General features: G+C 49.2%; 1 protein-coding gene and 1 long non-coding RNA gene across 10 annotated transcripts in view; one reads left to right on the forward strand and one right to left on the reverse strand.

The window, feature by feature from the left end:
• ZC3H4 (zinc finger CCCH-type containing 4) overlaps window positions 1-18,499 on the reverse strand; it is a 49,354-nt gene extending 30,855 nt beyond the window's left edge. For 2 of the 9 annotated variants that reach the window (XM_054540781.2, XM_054540778.2), the window contains exon 1: window positions 4,974-8,499. In XM_054540781.2, coding sequence (XP_054396756.2) covers window positions 4,974-5,230 — 257 coding nt within the window. In that variant the 5' untranslated portion in view covers window positions 5,231-8,499. The other 7 variants (XM_024236405.3, XM_054540779.2, XM_024236408.3 and 4 more) reach the window with 7 other exon arrangements.
• LOC134760721 (uncharacterized) lies at window positions 5,226-12,141 on the forward strand. Its single transcript, XR_010138635.1, has 2 exons — window positions 5,226-5,358; window positions 12,025-12,141. It is a non-coding gene; the product is annotated as an uncharacterized LOC134760721 (long non-coding RNA).
• Window positions 18,500-19,510: the final 1,011 nt, after the last annotated feature.

Here is a 19,510-nt window from a genome sequence, read left to right on the forward strand (position 1 = left end):
AGGTCTGACCCACCCTCGTCAGTCCCACACCTCTGGGCTGGAGGCAAGCAAACACTGAGCAGCTGGAGGAGGGGGGACGGATCCCAGGCCCCTCCTGAGGGCCTCACATGATACCGGCCCTGCTTTCTCTCCCTCCTCTGACTCACCTCCAGATACTGGAACCCCTTCTGGCTCCCCATCTTACACTCTTCCAATTCCCCCATGTCACCCCCATCTCCAGGACTTTAAAAGTGCTCTCCAAACATGACAGACACTGCCCAGTGGACATTCTGCATATGTAAATATCTATGGGGTGGGGCAGAAGTGAGGGAAGAAATTGGGTTCAGGAGGGGGAGGCTGGAAAAAGAATCCAGTTTTTGAGCCAAACCCACAGACACAGTGTTCACAAGTACAGGAGTTGGTAAAGGAAAAAAACAATTTTTTTGAATAATTTTAAAAAGCTCCCAAAGTTCCCCATGAATGACCACAAAAAGGCTTGCGTGAGAGCATCCAACTCCTTCCGTCTCAATTAACTAGGACACAAAGAGAAGTGATGTAAGGAGGAAACATCACGAGCCCAGGCCCCAAAAGGTTAGCCACAAATGGAGCTATCTCTGCGGAAAGGCCCGCAGCTGCCCAAGTGGGAGCCAATGCATTAGGCGTGTTTGCCTGAAGGTTCCAGGGCATGTGGCAGACTCCTCCCAGGACCCTCCACTGTCCTTTCACTCACGTCCCTCCCTTTGTCTGCCTCGGGGCTGCTCCCCAAACATCAAGGAGCGCCTCAAGAGCAGCTTTTTCTATGAACTCTCACTCCCAGTTCAAAGGGGATGGATTCTATTTCAAACCCAAGTGGCTCAGCCCCACAGATACCCCTGGGCAGAGGTCAAGGGCAACTCTCAAAACAGAATGCAGGACACAAAACTCTTTCTGCTGCTTCAAAGGCAACAACAACACAGGTGACCTGACCCATGTGCACCTTGTGTTGCTTCCCCGACTAGCAAACTTGGAATGGGGCGGGGGCGCAGGCTGCAGTCCTGACAAGGGAGGTGACTTCCTGCTGGGGTGCGGCCCACAGAAACCAGGCGTCGAGCAAAGTCCTCACTGGACGCCTCACCCACACTGAAAGGGCCACATGACTGGGAAAACTGGTTTTGTCCCAAGGGAGAAGCTGTTACTCAGTGACATGGCAAACTTCCCGCCGCCAGGAGCTGTGCAGACACTGGGAGGTGGCACCCTGATGGGAATACTGGGGGCGGGCCAGGGCCGCACCTCAAGAGAAACTCAGGGACAGATGGACAGACTGAGCGGGAGAAGGCCTGGGACAGACTGGAGGTGTACACGCTGGGGTTCCATAAAGAAAAGCTAAGAACAACATTACTCTCGACACTTAAGTCTAGAAAGGATAAAGCTGAGAGGGACATGATCACCACCCAGGCCACTAATATTTTAAATGCCATATCTGTGCCAGGTTGCTTGACTACCTCCTTTTCTGCACTGACAAGAAACTTGGTCCACAAGGCAGGTGCCTGATCATCAGGGCTGGGTCAGCTGAGCCGGAGTGGGTGGCAGCCTCAGCACACCCTCCCTTATGTCCAACAACGCCGCACAGCAAGCGACAGTCTTGCCCAGGGTCAGCTGAGGCCTCCTTCCCTGTCCTGATGCCACCCGCTGGCTTGGACGAAGGTACAGGCTACTCTACATCTACTCTACATCTAACACCTGTGGGTAGAGGACAAAAAACCATTCAAGGAACTCCAAGAGCCTTAACCATCATCCAGAATGATTCTAGAAAGGAATCACCAAGGTAGAGAAGTGCAGCATTCAAATCCACCCTACAAAGACCTGAGCCAAAGAGGGATTCTGCACATTATCGATATTAACAGCTCCAGGCACGTCTGGGCTCAAAGAGAATCAACCACACAACTTTTCACAAAACAGACAGTGACTACTTGAAATTTTGTTTCCCTAGAGTTGAGAGAGGCAGAGAAATACGTAGGATTTTTTTGTTGTTGTTAAATTGCTGCTGGTTGATGAAAGGGCACTGAGACAGCGACAATAAACAGATCGCTGCATTCTCAGGGCCATCTGGCCATGTCATGCTCTCAAGCCCCTCTGAGCCCTGGGCTAACCTCTGTCCACAGTCACCTCAGGGGGTCCCCCCTCACGACACCTAAGATGCCCTCCTAGCTAAACGTCCTGCGTGAACACGAGGTCTTGACTATATTCTTCAAACTCGGTTCAACAGAAAGCAAAAAGAAAGGAAGTCAAGCCAACTGGGAATCCCGTGGGCCACCGGCGCGACGGCACAAAGGCGGTCTCGACAAAACAGCAACCAGGTTTCAGCGATGCCACTTAACAGACTGCCGGCAAAATCCGTGTCAGAGTGGGATTAAATACCGAGGGAACATGCTTAATAGACCTCGACATAATCCCCCAAGAAAAGTAGGGGAAGCCTCACTGCGCTAATCATTTCAATCTAGACCTGCCAAACTCTCTTGAGCCAAGTAAGCAGGAGAAAAGCCTGCCGCGGCGGCCTGTGTAGGGAGCACTCTATTCCCAGAGCCTGGATTGGCAATGCCTGACATGGCTGCACTCGGTCTGCTGCCCAGAGCCCTCGGGGACAGGAAAGCAACCACCCTGGGAGACCGACTTGGAATTAGCCCCCATGAGGAAATGGGAAGAGGCCAACGCCTTGCCTTGAGCCAGTCCTGCCCCGTACCTCCCGGACAAAGCTCCCGGGTATTTCAGTTCCCATTTTCAGAGCTGGCTGCTCCTCCCCCTGGGTCAAAGAACAGATCTGGACGCCCACTCTAAGGAACAGGCCAACTCCACAGGGCCCACAAAGCATGCTGGGTTCAGCACACACCACGGACTTGGCAAAAACAGTGCTTGGTAAAGACATTTCATGTTCAGACCGGGTGTGGTGGCTCATGCTTGTAATCCTAGCACTTCGGGAGGCCAAAGCAGGCGGATCACTTGAGGTCAGGAGTTCGGGACCAGCCTGGCCAACACGGCAAAACCCTGTCTCTACCAGTAATACAAAAATTAGCTGGGCGCGATGGTGGGTGCCTGTAATTCCAGCTACTCGGGAGGCTGAGGCACAAGAACTTGAACCTGGGAGGCAGAGATTGCAGTAAGCCAAGATTGTGCCATTGCACTCCAGCTTGCGAGACAGAGTGAAACTGTGTCTCAAAAAAAAAAAACAAACCAAAACTGTAATCCCAGCACTTTGGGAGGCCAAGGCAGGCAGATCACCTGAGGTCAGGAGTTCGAGACTAGCCTTGCCAACATGGCGAAACTCCGTCTCTACTAAGAATGCAAAAATTAGACCAGTGAAGTGGTGGGTGCCTGTAGTCCCAGCTACTCAGGAGGCTGAGGTAGGAGAATCACTTGAACCTGGGAGGTGGAGGTTGCAGCGAGCCAAGATCGTGCCACTGCACTCCAGTCTGGGTGACAGAGCTAGAGACTCGGTTTCAAAAAACAAAACAAAACAAAAGATATTTCATGTCCAAAGTAGACATGATATTTCAAAGGAGATATTTCACATGGCCTCGTCCAGCAGCCTACAGATTCGGGCCTCATGCTCCTTTCTGCAGACCAAGTAACTCAACCAGCTCCACCTCTTCTCTAGAGTATGCTCTTAGTCTGTAACCTGAGCCTTGCTTTTCTGATCTACTGAATGGGATAACAGCAGCACCTATCTCAAGGGCTGTGAAGGTTAAATGAAATAATAGGGACAAAGCCCTTGACATGAGGAACAGGCACAAAGAAAGGAGCAGCTATTGGTTGTAAGAACCAGCTAGCATGACGGCATCTCTCCACGGAAAGCCCTAACTGGCTGGAATGCTAACTGGGAAGCATGTTCTCTATAAGAAAGCTACAGCCAGGGCCGGGCGCGGTGGCTCACGCCTGTAATCCCAGCACTTTGGGAGGCCGAGGTGGGCGGATCATGTGAGGTCAGGAGTTCGAGACCAGCCTGACCAACATGGAGAAACCCCATCTTTACTCAAAATACAAAATTAGACAGGCATGGAAGAACATGCCTGTAACCCGAGCTACTCAGGAGGCTGAGGCAGGAGAATCGCTTGAACCTGGGAGGCGGAGGCAGGAGAATCGCTTGAACCTGGGAGGCGCAGGTTGCAGTGAGCCGAGATCACGCCACTGCACTCCAGCCTGGGCAACAAGAGCGAAACTCCGTCTCAAAAAAAAAAAAAAAAAAGGAAAAAAGAAAGCTGCAGCCAGCTCTTCCTGACGGACACTGCTTACTGCTCATCAACAAGTTCTTTCTACTTGGTCACAACCACGCATATACTGTTCTCCCAACCCATCCTGCTGACAAAACTGACAAAAGCAACGTCTCCCCTTCCTCAGCTCTAATCTAGGCAGTACCAGAAGCCACCAAGTGGCTAATCGAGACAAAAAGGCGTAGGGAGAGCTGAGCCCTGGGAAGGAACAAAGGCTTCTTACAGAAATGAAGCTTGGCAACATGGCAGCTCTCTAGACAAGAGGGTTGGACGAAAGCTGAAAAGGGCCCAGGGTTTATGGATCAACCTGGTTTACAAGAGTTAAAAAAAAAAAAAAAAAAAAGGCAAAGTACAACACAAAAGATGGAAACTCATGGGAACAGCGGCTGTTACCTTAAGATCATGAGAGCCCTTGATAAGAGGCGGCTAGGTTAATGTGAAGGTCAAGGTTATGATCATTAACTGCCCAGACTCTCAACAAATTGCCCGGGTAGGCTCTGAATGACCCATTAACTAGGGACAAAATTACAAAAATTACAAGGAGGAGCCGCCTCTTCAAATGTTTAACAACCAGCCTAAATGCGGAAGTCCAGGATCCCCAAGTCCGATTCTGCGGCACAGTCGTTTACTAGGATTGAAGGCGCAGGGCCTTCGCTTTAGAAATTCAGCTCAGGGCTCATGCCTAAGAAAGGCCTCCAAGACCTTCCCTTGAGTTAGGACGTAATGAAGCAGTCATAGGAGAAACCTCACTGAGGGATTTTCAGAGCCAGGAAATTCTTGAAATAGACCTCTGGGTCTTGCATATGCTTTTCAGTGTCCTTACTACACAGGTTCATCAACCAGAAACCAAGAACAAACGTGCTCTGTGTCTCCTTTTCTTCAGCATTCTCAGGTGTCATCACAGCCTGCTCTGTGACGTCATGCCATTTCCATGGTAACGTGCCTACGCCACGGCAACCACCCAAGTGAGGCACAAAACTGGAGGAGAGAAGTCCAGCCATCAGCATCTGTACCCTGTACCCCACACCCTCACTTCAACATAAGACAGTCTACCCACTGCTGGCATCTAGATACGAAGACACCTACTGGTGGATGTGACGGTAGGAGAAATTGGAGCCATCTGAACCCAGCCCGGGTATTTAAGATATTAATTGTTAATCTTGCTAGGAATGAGTTTTCTAGTAAGGTTTTTTTTGTTTTGTTTTATTGTCTTTTCTTTCGAGACGGGGGTCTCACTCTGTCACCCAGGCTGGAGTGCAGTGGTGTGATTTCGGCTCACTGCAACCTCCGCCTCCTGGGTTCAAGTGATTCTCATTCCTCAGCCTCCTGAGTAGCTGGGATTACTGACACCTGCCACCACGCCCAGATAATTTTTGTATTTTTAGTAGAAACAGGGTTTCGCCATGTTGGCCAGGCTGGTCTCGAACTCCTGACCTCAGGTGATCTGCCTGCCTCAGCCTCCCAAAGTGCTGGGATTACAGGTATGAGCCAACACGCCCGGCCTGTAGTTATGTTTTTAAATAATCATAAAGTTAGAGATTCATACTGAAGAAATCTACAGGTACAGGCCAGACACAGTGGCTCATGCCTGTAATCCCAGCATTTTGGGAGGCCAATGGAGGCAGATCACTTGAGCCCTGGAATTTGGGACCAGCCTGGGCAACATGAGAAAACCCCATCTCTACAAAAAATACAAAAATTAGCCTGGCAGCACGTGCTTGTAGTCCCAGCTACTCAAGAGGCTAAGGCGAGAGGATCGATTCAGCCAGTAGGTCGAGGCTGCAGTGAGCTATGATTGCACCACTGCCCTCCAGCCTGGGCAACAAAGTGAGACCCTGTCAGACTGCTTGAGCCCAGGAGTCAGAGACCAGCCTGGGCAACACAGTGAGACCCCGTCTCTACAAATAATTTAAAGACAGGGTCTCTCTATGTTGCCCAGGCTGGTCTTGAACTCTTGGACTAAAGCTTGCCTTGGCCTTCTCCTGCCTTGGCCTCCCAAAGTTCTGGGATTAGAGGCATGAGCCATTGCACCCAGCCTCTATAAATAACTAAAAAAAAATTTTTCTCCATAATAAAAAGTTAAGAAAGAAGTTCTGGCCAGGCACGGTGGCTCATGCCAGTAATCCCAGCACTTTGGGAGGCTGAGGCAGGCGGACCACTAGGTCAGGAGTGCGAGACCAGCCTGACCAACATGGAGAAACCCCATCTCTACTAAAAATACAAAAATTAGCTGGGCATGGTGGTGCACGACTGTAATTCCAGCAACTCAGGAGGCTGAGGCAGGAGAATCACTTGAACCTGGGGAGGCAGAGGTTGCAATGAGCGGAGATCGCACCACTGCACTCCAGCCTGGGCAACAGAGCAAGACTCTGTCTCGAAAAAATAAAAAAAAAAATTAGCCAGGCATGGTGGCACACGCCTGTAGTCCCAGCTACTTGGGAGACTGAGGCAGGAGAATTGCTTGAACCCATGAGGTGGAGGCTGCAGTGAGCTGAGACCACGCCATTGCACTCCAGCCTGGGTGACAGATTGAGACTCCATTTCAAAAAAAAAAAAAAAAAAGAAAACAAGAACTTCCAAGTGGGACAACTCAGCAATGTGAGGAGAGGCTGCAAGGTCCCCAAGCAGTTATTTAATAATTTCCCAGCAGAGAGCTGGAATCTGGGCTTGCAGGCCTCCACACTCCTCACCAAGGCCTAAACTGAGGCTCAGAGACAAGAAGGAATTTGCCCATGGGGTCACAGCAGGAAGAAGCAGAACTAGAAACTAAGTCCAGTACTTTCAGATGCAAAGACCAGCTCTTAACCTCTACAAATTATTTGACAACTACAAATTATGTCAAAAAGAGTAATCTGCTAAACAGGTCAACTGACAAAACAACGCCCACCCTGAAATGTATAATTGAGTAGGGAAAAATAAGATACACATACATAAAACAGACTTCATGAATCAGTATTCCAAGAAATGCCAGAATGAGGTACCAAGACTTTGGGCAAAGTCCTTAAACACTCTGCACCCCAGTCTCCATAACTGCGCAGCACAGGCAACCATGGAGTCCCCAGGGTGGTGTCATGGGAGAATCCCATGAGGCCATGTAACGCAAGCACTTAGCAGGAACCTTGCCCAGAATAAACACTTAGGAGTAAAACCTACCCAACACAAAGACACAAGGCCGATACGGTCCTTCCAATATCAAATGAAGGAAATGGTAGCATTTCAAAAATCTAACCAAAGACATCTGGATAGAGAATAAGGGCTCATGGAAAGACTGATGGAATTCTGGCAAAAAAAAAAAAAAAAAAAAAAAAAAAAAAAGGACTCATCCCAACACAAAGAGAAAGCAATACAAATTCCAGGGAGTGAAATTCCAAAGTCCCCTAACATGAAAGGAATGCCTTCGCCCCCAAGTGTGCAGTGTCCACTCTGGGGTTTGTCCAAGCACGCAAACCACTTAGGCAGAACATTTCTGTAAAGCTTCAAACAGGCTGACCGTGAAAAAACCCAGCCTGCTAAAGGAAGCTTGTGGAAACAAAGATACCATTTTTTTTGCCTGAGTATCTATTCTTCCACTCCCACGAGCTCTGAAAATTTGCATTCTTGAGCAAAGGTATCTATTCCTCAGATCCAAGTTACTCCTGGCAGATGAACCTCTGGAATTTGGTTCTCAGCAATGAAGAGTTTTCTAACCACCTCCTCATGCCAACTAATCTTCAGATGGTTTAAAGCTGCAAAGATCATGGTTTTCATCAGAGGACCGGTTTCTATCACTCCAGAGGAGAAAGTGTAATGATTTAACTTATGAACTAAGATTTCTCCTTGTTTATAATTATTTATTTATTTTTACACAGGGTCTTGCTCTGTCATCCAGGCTGGAGTGCAGTGGTGTGATCATGGTTCAATGCAGCCTTGATCTCCTGGGCTCAAGCAATCTTCCCACCTCAGCCTCCCAAGTAGATGGACTACAAGCATGTGCCACCATGCCCAGCTAATTTTTGTATTTTTTGTAGAGACAGGGTTTCAAGCTGGGTGCAGTGGCTCATGCCTGTAATCTCATTACTTTGGGGAGGACAAGGCAGCAGATCACTTGAGATCAGGAGTTCAAGACCAGCCTGGTCAACATGGTAAAACCCCGTCTCCACTAAAAATATAAAAATTAGCCCGTTGGCCGGGCACGGTGGCTCATGCCTGTAATCTCAGCACTTTGGAAGGCCGAGGCGGGCGGATCATGAGGTCAGGAAATCGAGACCATCTGGGCTAACATGGTGAAACCCCGTCTCTATTAAAAAAAAAAAAAAAAAAAATACAAAGAAGCCAGGCGTGGTGGCGGGCGCCTGTAGTCCCAGCTACTCGGGAGGCTGAGGCAGGAGAATGGCGTGAACCTGGGAGGCAGAGCTTGCAGTGAGCTGAGATCGCGCCACTGCACTCCGGCCTGGGTGAAAGAGCGAGACTCCATCTTAAAAAATATATAAAAATAAAAATAAACAAATAAATAAGAGATCTGGGCCTAAGATTCTTGAGATTTGTTCATATACCACCTAAAGAATTTCTTGGCCAGGCACAGTGGCTCACGCCTGTAATCCCAGCACTTTGGGAGGCCGAGACGGGTGGATCACCTGAGGTCAGGAGTTCAAGACCAGCCTGGCCAACATGGTAAAACCCCATCTCTACTAAAAACACAAAAATTAGCTGGGTGTGGTGGCGCACACCTGTAATCCCAACTAGTCAGGAGGCTGAGGCAGGAGAATCGCTTGAACCCAGGAGGCGGAGGTTGCAGTGAGCTGAGATCATGCCATTGCACTCCAGCCTACGTGACAGAGCAAGACTCTGTCTAAAATAATAATAATAATTTCTTAAGAACACATACAACCTATTTGTTAGTTTCTAGTCACCTGTGGGTTCCTTAAGGGCAGACAAGAATGAGGTTCACGGTAACCCCACATTTCCAAGGGCCCAGCACAGGGCCAGGTACAGATTGGGTACATGCTCAGTGCATATTCTACATGAAGTATCAATCTCAGCTCTCATACCCTTTTGGTCAATTTCATCAATAGAAACAGTAACTAATTTCCAAGAAAACTTTTTCAGCAACCTGTATCACTTAAAACTTTGACACAAACTCATTCAAGTGTTTATCAAGGGTTTCCAAATAAGCTTGAAGTGATGGATGCACAGACTGAACAGAGACAGGCCCTGCCTGGGATGCAGCCCACCTGTGTGGCCCACAGGCTTCAGTTACTGTGACTGCTCTCATTCCTCGTGGAGTGGCAGGGACTGCCTGGAATCCCAAGGAAACCTAAGCCCTGGTGTCTGTTAGGAAAATGAGGAGGGCAATAATCCAAGCCACCTGCAACAGACTTTTGGCCAAGTGACACTAGTGTCTAAGCCCAGCTCCCTCCGTTAGGCCATAGCAGGAATGTAATGGCCATGATCCACTTCCACACGGGACCTCAAGAAGTCTCCAGTTACTTCTAATGAATGAAAATCCCTTCCATTTAAAGAGGGTTTAAAAGCCTAGGCTTGGGCCTCTACATTCACTGAAAGGAGTGGAACGCAAGGAGGATGGAGCCACAGTGGACTGAAGAGCAGTTAACACCCCCACCCTCTTGAGGGCCAACTTTAAATGGAAATCTATATTCCCTCCTCATTCCTTCCCACCACAAAAAAAAAAATGACAATGGCTGCTGTGCAGGCATACCAGACAGTGCATACCATACCACGTGGTGGGCAGCAACTTTCTACTCAACTCTGCTGCTGTAGCATAGAAGCAGCCACTGATGATATAAATGAATGAGTATGGCTGTGTGCCAATAAACTTTACCTACTGGCCAGGCACGGTGGCTCATACCTGTAATCCTAGCACTTTGGGAGGCCAAGGAGGGTGGATCACTTGAGGTCACGAGTTCAAGACCAGCCTGGCCAACATGGTGAAAACCCCATCTCTACTAAAAACACAAAAATTAGTTGAGCATGGTGGTGTGCGCCTGTAATCCCGGCTACTCAGGAGGCTGAAGCAGGAGAATCCCTTGAACCAGGAGGCAGAGGTTGCAGTGAGCCAAGATCATGCCACCGCACTCCAGCCTGGGTGACAAAGCAAGACTCTGTCTCAAAACAACACAACCAAACAAAAAAAAACTTTACCTACAAAAACAGGCTGGGTGGGCTGACTTTGGCCCGAGAATCATAGTTTGCCGACCCCTAGCCTGGATGCAAGGGCTTTCACACTTTTTGACATTGACCCACATCTGCTTCTTTGCATTTCTCCCAAACAAAAGTTTCCAGAAGCCACATTTAAATGCATTCTGCTTTTTCTCTCCTCTTCCATTTCCTTGGTTTTCCAATGCAAAAGAAAAAAATCAATACTCGGACTTCATATCCCACTAGTGGCTATACCCCGCAGTCTGAAAAATACCATACCAGATCCACCACAGTATAATGGTATGTATAGAGATGGGGTCTGAGTACCAGCCACCCGGGTTCTAACTCTGCCTGCAGCACACACTTGCTTTGTGACCTGGGACAAGTGACTTCACCTCTCTGTTTCAGTTTCTCCTCAAACAGCAGAGGTAAAGGTTAAATGAGCTAATGCATGAGAAGCACTCAGAAGGGCTCTGACAGATAATCTTTGACGTTCAGGTCAATTGTGCACAAATGGCACTGTTGCCCCTTCGGAAAGACAAAGACACTGACTTAGGAGATGCACTTAAGAATCACATCCAGTTTGCCTAACTCCCCCAACCATAGCTGTCCACCACCCATCACTCTCAGCAGAGGGCCAATCCCGTGTGGAGAGAACACGGCAGCACCCAGTCAGACATGGTGGCTTATACCTGTAATCCCAGCACTTTGGGAGGATGAGGTGGAAGGATCATTGAAGCTAAGAGTTCGAGGCTGCAGTGAGCTATTAATACTATGAGGTGCCACTGCATTCCAGCCTGGGCGACAGAGCAAAACCCTGTCTCAATAAAAGAGAAAAAAACAAAGCTTTTGGCTCTGGAGTTCACTCTATCCTTTCTGGGACGACTGACAGGCATGACCGGGAACCTGATGGGCCTGCCTGTGATCTAGCCACTGAGCCTAACCTTCAAATTAATTGTTAAAGCATCTGTTTTGCAAGTGCGTATTAGTGAGCTGCTGCAGCAGCAGCAACCCTTTATCGTGGCCAGAAACTGTAGAAGGTAGGCCAGACACAGAGGAAGGGAATACGAAGCCTGGTAAAGGCAGTAACAACCCTAGCCCGGCTCTAAACAAAGTCTTCATGATAGAAGGTTCTTTGCACACTCAGAAAACTCTTGGGTTCCAAGAAAAGCTGGGGAGGAGCTTAGTTACTGAATGAACAAAACCTTATCTGACTCAGCCAGATCCCAAAGGAGTGAAGAACCCTGGAGCTGGATGAGACCTTGCTCATTCCTCTCTGGAGAGAGTAAAGGACTTGCATGGGGAAACTGACTAGTTTGCAGTGGTGTGAGATTCTAGATCCCTGGCTTCCCAGTTCTCAGAAGCCCTACCAAGACTGCACCACTGACTTGGACTCTAATTGCAAAAGATGAACACAGGAGGTACAGTCAGCATTAAGCTCCAGACAGTATGACCATTTGAGCATCCATAAAAAGACACTGAGCAAGCAAGAAATGTCTTAAGATGGCTTCCACTTAGTGTCAACCCCAACTGGCTCCCTGCGATTAAATAAGCTGACCAGAACCCTAAGAGGTGAAAGATAAATGCACTTCCTTCAAAAACAGATGTTATTCTTACTTCTGTTTACACACCAACTATAAAAGTTCTGTTTGAAATTTTTCTCCAGTAGGGAAAGCAGGAAGATTCACTGAATGCTGGCATTGTGTGGGTGTCCCCAAATGCACTCATTTGACCACAAGGACCCTGAGAAATGGGCATTTTATACTCGATGCCTACTGCACACCGCCAGGGAGAAGGCAGGCCTGAACAGTTTTATCTGGCTCCAAAGTCCAGTCTTCCTCCACATCCTGTTGCCACCTCCAACATTCAAAAAGATGTCACCACTTGCCTGACAAACAGGGCACTGGGTCACCTATTCACACAGATGCGAAATGGCAAAAAAAAATACACGAGAAAGATCCTTTATGCAGACCAGTTTGGCCAGAAGTAGCAAACTATGCTCTCAGCAAATAATCCTGCGTTAAGAAAAAAAAAAAAAAGTAACAGGACACAACTAAATCTAGCACCAACCAAGAGGCCATATCTTCATTTTTGTCAACAACTACTAAGAGTCACCCCAACGGGTGATGTGCCAGAAACCTATTTAAAATAAACTGCCTATCTCACCTCATTACATCACCAGTGAAACTGTACACAATGTCTTCAAAACTGCATCTGCATTAACTCCTAAAAGCAAAAGCGTCCTGCAGCAAAGACTAGGCCAAGAAACTGGGAGTCAAACCCATGAAGTTTGGCTCCCCCCAAACAATCTCATTTTTACTTTAACTTATCCCCATGAACTTGACATGCCACCCAGACAAACTGGCAGCTTTTCCATCCTATTAGGTTTTAATTATGAAACTGGCTTCGAACCATGTATTCAGAGAGGAGTCCCTCCACCAATGAGGCTGCTCCTACAGTCCCTGATCTGCTGAATAAATACCAGTTGCCAGAAATCTCAGGAGTCATCTTTTTTTCTTAGCTGTGCTGCCAAGGCACAGGTTAAGCGCCTTGCTCTACTCAACTACTTTGCTTGCTATTCGCTCTGTCACTGTGCGAATTGGACCCAGTTACTCTGGCACTAAAGTTACTGTTCGTGGGGTCCAAAATTAGGTTCTCTAGAATCTGGTTTGACTTGATAGCTATCCATGGAGACTTGGAAATAGTTTCATTAGCAATTTTCACCAGAGGTATTTACTGTAACTGGATCTGACCTCTATGGAGAGATGTTTCTAGAGGCCCGATAGCCATAAAAATGTAACAAAAGGAAGCGAAGGACCCTCAGACGGCCATTTCTCTCCCATCAGGGAAGAAGGTAAAAGATCTAAGAGCAAGAAGCAGAGGTGGAGGCACCGTTAAATAAATTACTAACCAGGCCCAATATGAAATTGCTCTACATTCAACTGTATGGAAACGCAAGAGTCAAAACTGTTCATCTTTAACTTGCCAGGCAGTTGAACAGCCAGGTCCACAGGTACAAAACAATTTTCCCTTGGGATCCGCCTTCCTGGCTGCGGGAGAACCACAGCAGCGGCTTACTAAAATAGCCGGCTCTCCTTACAGAAAACTATGGCTTATAAAGAAATCCAAAATTTATCCCTTCAGAGCAGAGCAAAATTGTACCTGGGGGAGAGGACAGGCCATGAATTAGTCATTTTGGGGAACCGCATTTTTTTTCTTTTAAAGAGCAAATTTGAGGGGAATTAAAAAAATAAAGGGGTTTTATTACAAGAACATCCATATTTCCATGGTCACAACGGACTTTTTTTCTACTAGAAGACTTTGATTTGCTTTCAAGTTAAATCTCTCACCCAGAGAAAATAAAAATGTAAAAGCTTGTAAGTGTATAATAAGATTTGTTATTAAATCAGGGATTCTGAGTGACACCCTTTTCTTTTTTTTTTTTTGCAACATCCATTAATTTGATTTTTAACTAATACCAGTGTACATCAGTCTGGGGGGAAAAAAGGCAGTACTGTGACATTTCAAAAACAAAGATTACCAAAATACAGTTTTTGACTTAATTACTGGGGCTTCTAGGTCTTAATGGACGAGATTTCTTTGAGAATGGAAAACAATAAACCCTTGTGTTGACATGCCTGTGAGCTTTTTAAATGCTTGGGGAAATAGTTTCAAATTCACTGAACACTGCTAAAAAATTTCACTTACAAAAGAAATCTCATTTCCTTAACGTTTCTTTTTAAAAGTCAATTTAAATAAGCAACTTAGTAGCCTTTGGAACTTGGGTCATCAGTCATCCAGTTTCTGTTCTCAGCTCCTGGAGAAAGAATTTTACAAAGGATGGGAAACTTCAAATAAGTGCAATTCATTTTGGGCTGACCCAGTGCCCTGGATAATGTGTTTGTTCGGTTCGTGCTTCACACATTTTTTGCAGGATATCGTAGTTTGGAGATTTCTTCCTCCTATAACTGATTTTACATACCTAGGATCACCACTCTACGGCAGTTGTGAACATATTAAAAGGAAGAAAACAAGTGGCCTACTGAATTGCAGTTTCCTCATCTACATGTGCGTGACCTTTTTTCCTTGTAAGAAGGAAAAAAAGAAAACGGTTCTTTTGGAGAGGGCCAGGGTTCTCTAAGTATGTCAGGGATCAAAAGTGCGAAACAGGGAAAATGCAACTTCAACGTGTTTTGTCTTTTAACGGAACTTATGCTTGTAAAACACATCAGAAGTACAGTGTTTGGTTCTGCAAGTCATTTCTGTTTCTGTTTTTTCCTTGTTACGTGTAGGCCGGGGGGACTGGGGGCTGGAGGAGGTGTTCCCTCCAACATGACTGGGCGTGTAACACGTTTGCATCAACTTTTCAGTCAGACATGTGCTTTCGAACAAAGGAGCAGTGGAGACGGGCAGAGATGGGGGCTTGACACAGTTTACAGATTTTGTGCTTCAACAGTACTTTACAAATGACTTGCTCAATTTTAACGTCCATCACCACAAGAGACATTGGAGTAAAATGAGAAAATTGGAGCTACTTGAACCAATCTTTTTTGGGGAGTGGCGGGGAGGGGAACCATTAACTTGAATACCTGTATCATAAATCAAATTCAGTAAGCTTGTCTCCTACAAATGGACTTGAAGTATCCACTTTCTTCAAAGATGAAGGCCGGAGACAAAGCAATGGATTGAAATGGAAAGAAGGATGCCAAGGGTCTGAAAACATACGGGCCTTTTACATCGATTTTTGTCATGTTACAGTAACACACTTTTTTTTCTGAGAAAACTGTGTACGTCAAATTTTAAAAATTAAACATTGAAAGGATGTGCAAGTCTAAAAGGGCTCAACAGGGTTAGAATCCTGATTCGAACATATCAATTCACTCTCAAGCATCACTTTGGTCTAAAGGCGAGGAGGAAGGCAGGCAGGAAAGGGAGAAAGAGGGAGATCATTGAATTACTCAATAAAAGAGGCTACTTACCATCCCAACCCATTGTAAGACATACACTTCTGACATAAGAGAACTCCTTAGAGGTCGAAAAAAGCGTGTAAGCACCTTTGAGTAATGCACCTGCCCCCGGAGAGGGGGCCCGGAAGCCCAACGAGGGCTTAGCGAACAGACCTTTGCTAATCTGTTTATTTCCTTGAACTGGAGTCGGGCTGCGATGGGCTGCGATTCCCAGGACGATACATTTAATTAGAACAAAACAGAAAAAAAAATGTTGTAAAAGCTCACCAAACTGCTGCACTTGTGTCTCTGAATGTGGGTGGCATTTCTTTTAAAAGGCAAAGTATGGTCTGTGAAGGAGAAAGGGGAAAGGGGAGGTGGGAGTGGGGAGAAGGGGTCGTAGAGCCTGGCAGGGGAAGCCCTGGCTAAGGGAGGGTCCTCAGCGGCTCCCCAGCCAGGGCTGCGACGGAGTAGCCATCTGTCCAGAGCGTTCTGTTCCCCTCTCCACCCCCACTCCCTCCAAGACTCGTTTTCCTGCCGGACGAAACCCACCGTCCGTGTCCAAACCTACTCTCCAGCCGCCTCTTCTCTCGCCCCACCAGGAAACAGCGGGCGAACCCTGCACCCCAACTCCTTCTGCTCGAGCAGGGGAAGGAAACGAGGCCCCAACCTCGCCCTGAAACGCGCCGGGCTGACCCCATTATCACCCGCCAGCCAGAGAAGGGCGTGGGGGGCCCGCGTTTCGCACTTAATAAAGAGAAGGGGGCGCTTCCTTTAACGCCCTGCCAAAGCACAAGGAAATCTCCTTTTCTCTGCCGGAAGAGACGGTGCCCCATTTTACCCCGACAGAGGGGGGAACCCCAGGAGAAAGCGCGGGACCAACTTCCTCTCCCTACAAGGCAGGGAAACCAAACCTTACCCCCCCCCAAAACAAGGCTGAGAATCCTCCCTCACGTCACCTACCTACGAAAAGCGAGAGGACCCCTGCCCTTTAGCAAAAACACGGGGAAGAGTCTTCTCTAAAAAATAGGCAAGGGTTTTCATCAAAAGGGCTGGAGATGCATCTCCCCCCTCCCCAATTCGGCCTTCTAGGGGATAGCTAAAAAACACCTCCCGCCAAAAACTACAAGTGCTATAGATATAGAGCACCCACCCAAATGACCCCCAATTACAAGGATGGAGAAGGGACCTGAATGAACCCCCACTTTCTGCCTCCTAAGCTAAGGTACCTATCATCCAAATAGGGCAAGGTGTGCCTCCCCCAGGAGAAAGGATACTGCCGGGGGCTGGGAGACCCCCAACCCCAAACCCCTAAGAGCGGGGCTGTTGCTCGAGATCCCCCCAAAAAGGGTCCGGAGCCCCTCCCCCATCCCCTTCCCCGAAGCCAGGCGACGGGCAAGCGGGCCCGTAGCTGCCAGCTCCGGGCGCAGGGGCAGCCAGGACCCCCGTGGGTCTCCGCAGCACACCCCCCGGCGCCCCCTCCCCAGGACGGGCGGACGGGCGCGGGGGGTCCGAGGGGCGCCTCCTCACCTTCCCCTCAGCATGGCGCCCAAAAAAGACAGAGCGAAAGCGAGGGAGAGCGGGCGAGCGCCGCGAGGGGGGGGAAACGCATGAGGCCGGGAGAGAAAGCAAGCGAGAAAGAGCGAGCGAGCAAGCGATCGAGAGACACCCACCGACCCCGCCCTTCCTCCTCCTCCTCCTCCTCCTCCTCCTCCTCCTCCGCGGCCCGGCCCAACATGGCGGCCGCCCCCCTTCCTCCTCCTCCTCTTCCTCCCCCCGGGGACGCAGCCCCGGCCCAACCGGGGGCCTGACCTGTCGTCAGGGAGCGGGAGGCGGTGGTGGAGGAGGTGCGGGGTGGCCGGGCGGGCGTCGGGGGAACACGGAGGAGGCGAAGGCGTTGATGGCGGCGGCGGCGATGGCGGCGGCGGCGACTCTGATGGCGGCGGCGGGGGGGTCCCGGGCGCGGCCTCCATAGTTCCTTTGGGGGGGAGGGGATGTTAATGCACGAAAAAGGACTGCTTGGGCGTGGCGGGAGGGGCACACTTAAGCTCGGAGGGCTCCTGATGGGAATGGGGTATATATTTTTTCGGTTTCGGAATCACCTCTGCGCTGACCTCCGCGTAGGCCGCACGGCCTAGGCCTCGGAGGGCCGCTCGCCGCCTGCTTTCTCCGCAGCCCACCCTTGCGGTCACTTGCTCACTGGCGCGGGGCCCTCATAGGGGCGAGAGCCCCCCCCCCGACACGCACCCCCGCGGGCCCGGGGGCGGCAGACCCGGGAGACACGGACACTGGTGGGTGGTTGGGTGTAATTAGCGCGGGCCGCGCGCGATGGAGCAAGCAAAGGGTAAGGGGAGAAGAGGAGAGCGAGCGAGGGGGGTGGGGGGATTAAAAAGAAAAAAAGGATTTGAGGGAGAGAGGGAACGGGCCGCGAAGACGGGCCGACTGTCTCCCTTGTCTGCCCGCCCTGGGTGCCCCGGCTGCCCGGCCCCCGCCGCAATCAGGAATTGACACAAAATGGCGGCTCGGCCCGGACCAGCCTAGAGGCTGAGGCGGGAGGAAGGGTGAGGTGGGAGGGGGAACTGAGAGGCGGAGGCGAAGGCCGTGTCACGTGCAGGAGAAGGGTAGAGACCGCTTGCCGGAAGGCCGACGGAAAGAGCCGAAGGCAAAGGGCGAGGCCGAGGGGAGGCGGAAATAGCCGAAACGAGCTGAGCAGGAGAGAGGAGGCGACGGGGGAGAGCCAGAAAGAGCCGAAGGTGGTGATATGGGTGGGGCTAGAGAGAGCATGAGAAACCTAGGGGAGCCATAAATAGCCTAAGCCGATCGGGACCGGGGAAGGAGGAGAAACTGAGACGGTCCGGAAAGAGCCGAAGGCGGTGTCCGGGTGGGTGGCAGGAGGTGGAAACAGCCGAAAGAAAAGCAGCCAGGGTAATGCGATTAAGAGAATGAGCTGAACGGGCGGGGCTGAAGGGGCGATTAATTAAGGGAATAAACGACTTTCAGGAATTCGCCCGAGAGCAAGAGGGAAAAACCGAAAATTGCTAGTTTGAAGGAAGGCGGGAAAAGCCAATAGTTTTAGGTGGGAGAATGGGAGGGAAGGAATTCAGGCTACGGAGAGGAAAAAAAAAAAAAAAAATAACCGAAAGCTGGAGGCCAGGTGCCGAGAGTCGGAGGTTTCCGGAGAAGCGATGAAGCCCAGCCAGCCCGGAGGTGACGTCACTCGACAACTCAGTCGATGACGTCATCATTGGATGCGAGAGGGGCGGGGCTTGGTAGTCCCTCAGGAGAGTTTAAGGACCTGGGGTGTAGGACACATGGAAGGTTCTCAAATAGCAGAGCTAGAAACACTGGGCGGTGTCGTAGACTGTGTACGAACAAAATCTTTTGACCCTCATAACCGTCCTAAGATAAGCTGCTGCTATTCCCATTTGCAGACTGAAGTTCGGTGTTTTAAGTAATCGGTTCAAGGTCATAAGATTAGTTCTAAAGAGCACAGCAAGATTTTTTTTTTAAGAGACAGAGTCTTGCTCTGTCGCCCAGACTGCAGTGCTGTGACACGATCATACCTCACTGTAACCTCGAATCCAGGGATCTTCCTTAAATACTTTTGTTAGCTCTTTCTACAGTGCCAGTCCCTGTGATGGACCATGGGAACAGTTTCTGTCTTCATGGAACTTAACCGATAATGCCCCAAGGGAGAGAAACAGAGTTAAAGAATAAAGGGGGTGGGTGGAGTGTTAGAGGAGAGTCTTGAAATTGTTCTTTTAGGCTGGTACATGAAAAAGAAGAGATGGTTCCAGGCAGAAGAAATACCTTATTTCAGGCGGGGCCATGTTGCTCACGCCTGTAATCCTAGCACTTTGGGATGCCGGGGCGGGCGGATCGCTTGAGCTCGGGTTGGAGACCAGCCTGACGAACATGGTAAAACCCCTTCTCTACTAAAAATACAAAAATTAGCAGGACATGATGGCTCACACCTGTAGTCCCAGCTGCTCGGGATGTTGAAAAGGGAGAATCGCCTGAGCCCGGGAGGTCGCGAGGCTGCAGTGAGCCGAGATTATGCCACTGCACTCCAGCCTGGGCAACAGAGTGAGACTCTTGTCTCAAAAAAAACAGAAAAGAAATACCTTATTTCAGGCCCTGACAAAGCAAAGACCACTTAGATTCCAGGAAGAGAGAAAAACCGTGTCAACAGTGATAAATCTGGAG

The sequence above is a fragment of the Pongo abelii genome, chromosome 20, assembly GCF_028885655.2.
Source record: "Pongo abelii isolate AG06213 chromosome 20, NHGRI_mPonAbe1-v2.0_pri, whole genome shotgun sequence".
Lineage (NCBI taxonomy): Eukaryota > Metazoa > Chordata > Mammalia > Primates > Hominidae > Pongo > Pongo abelii.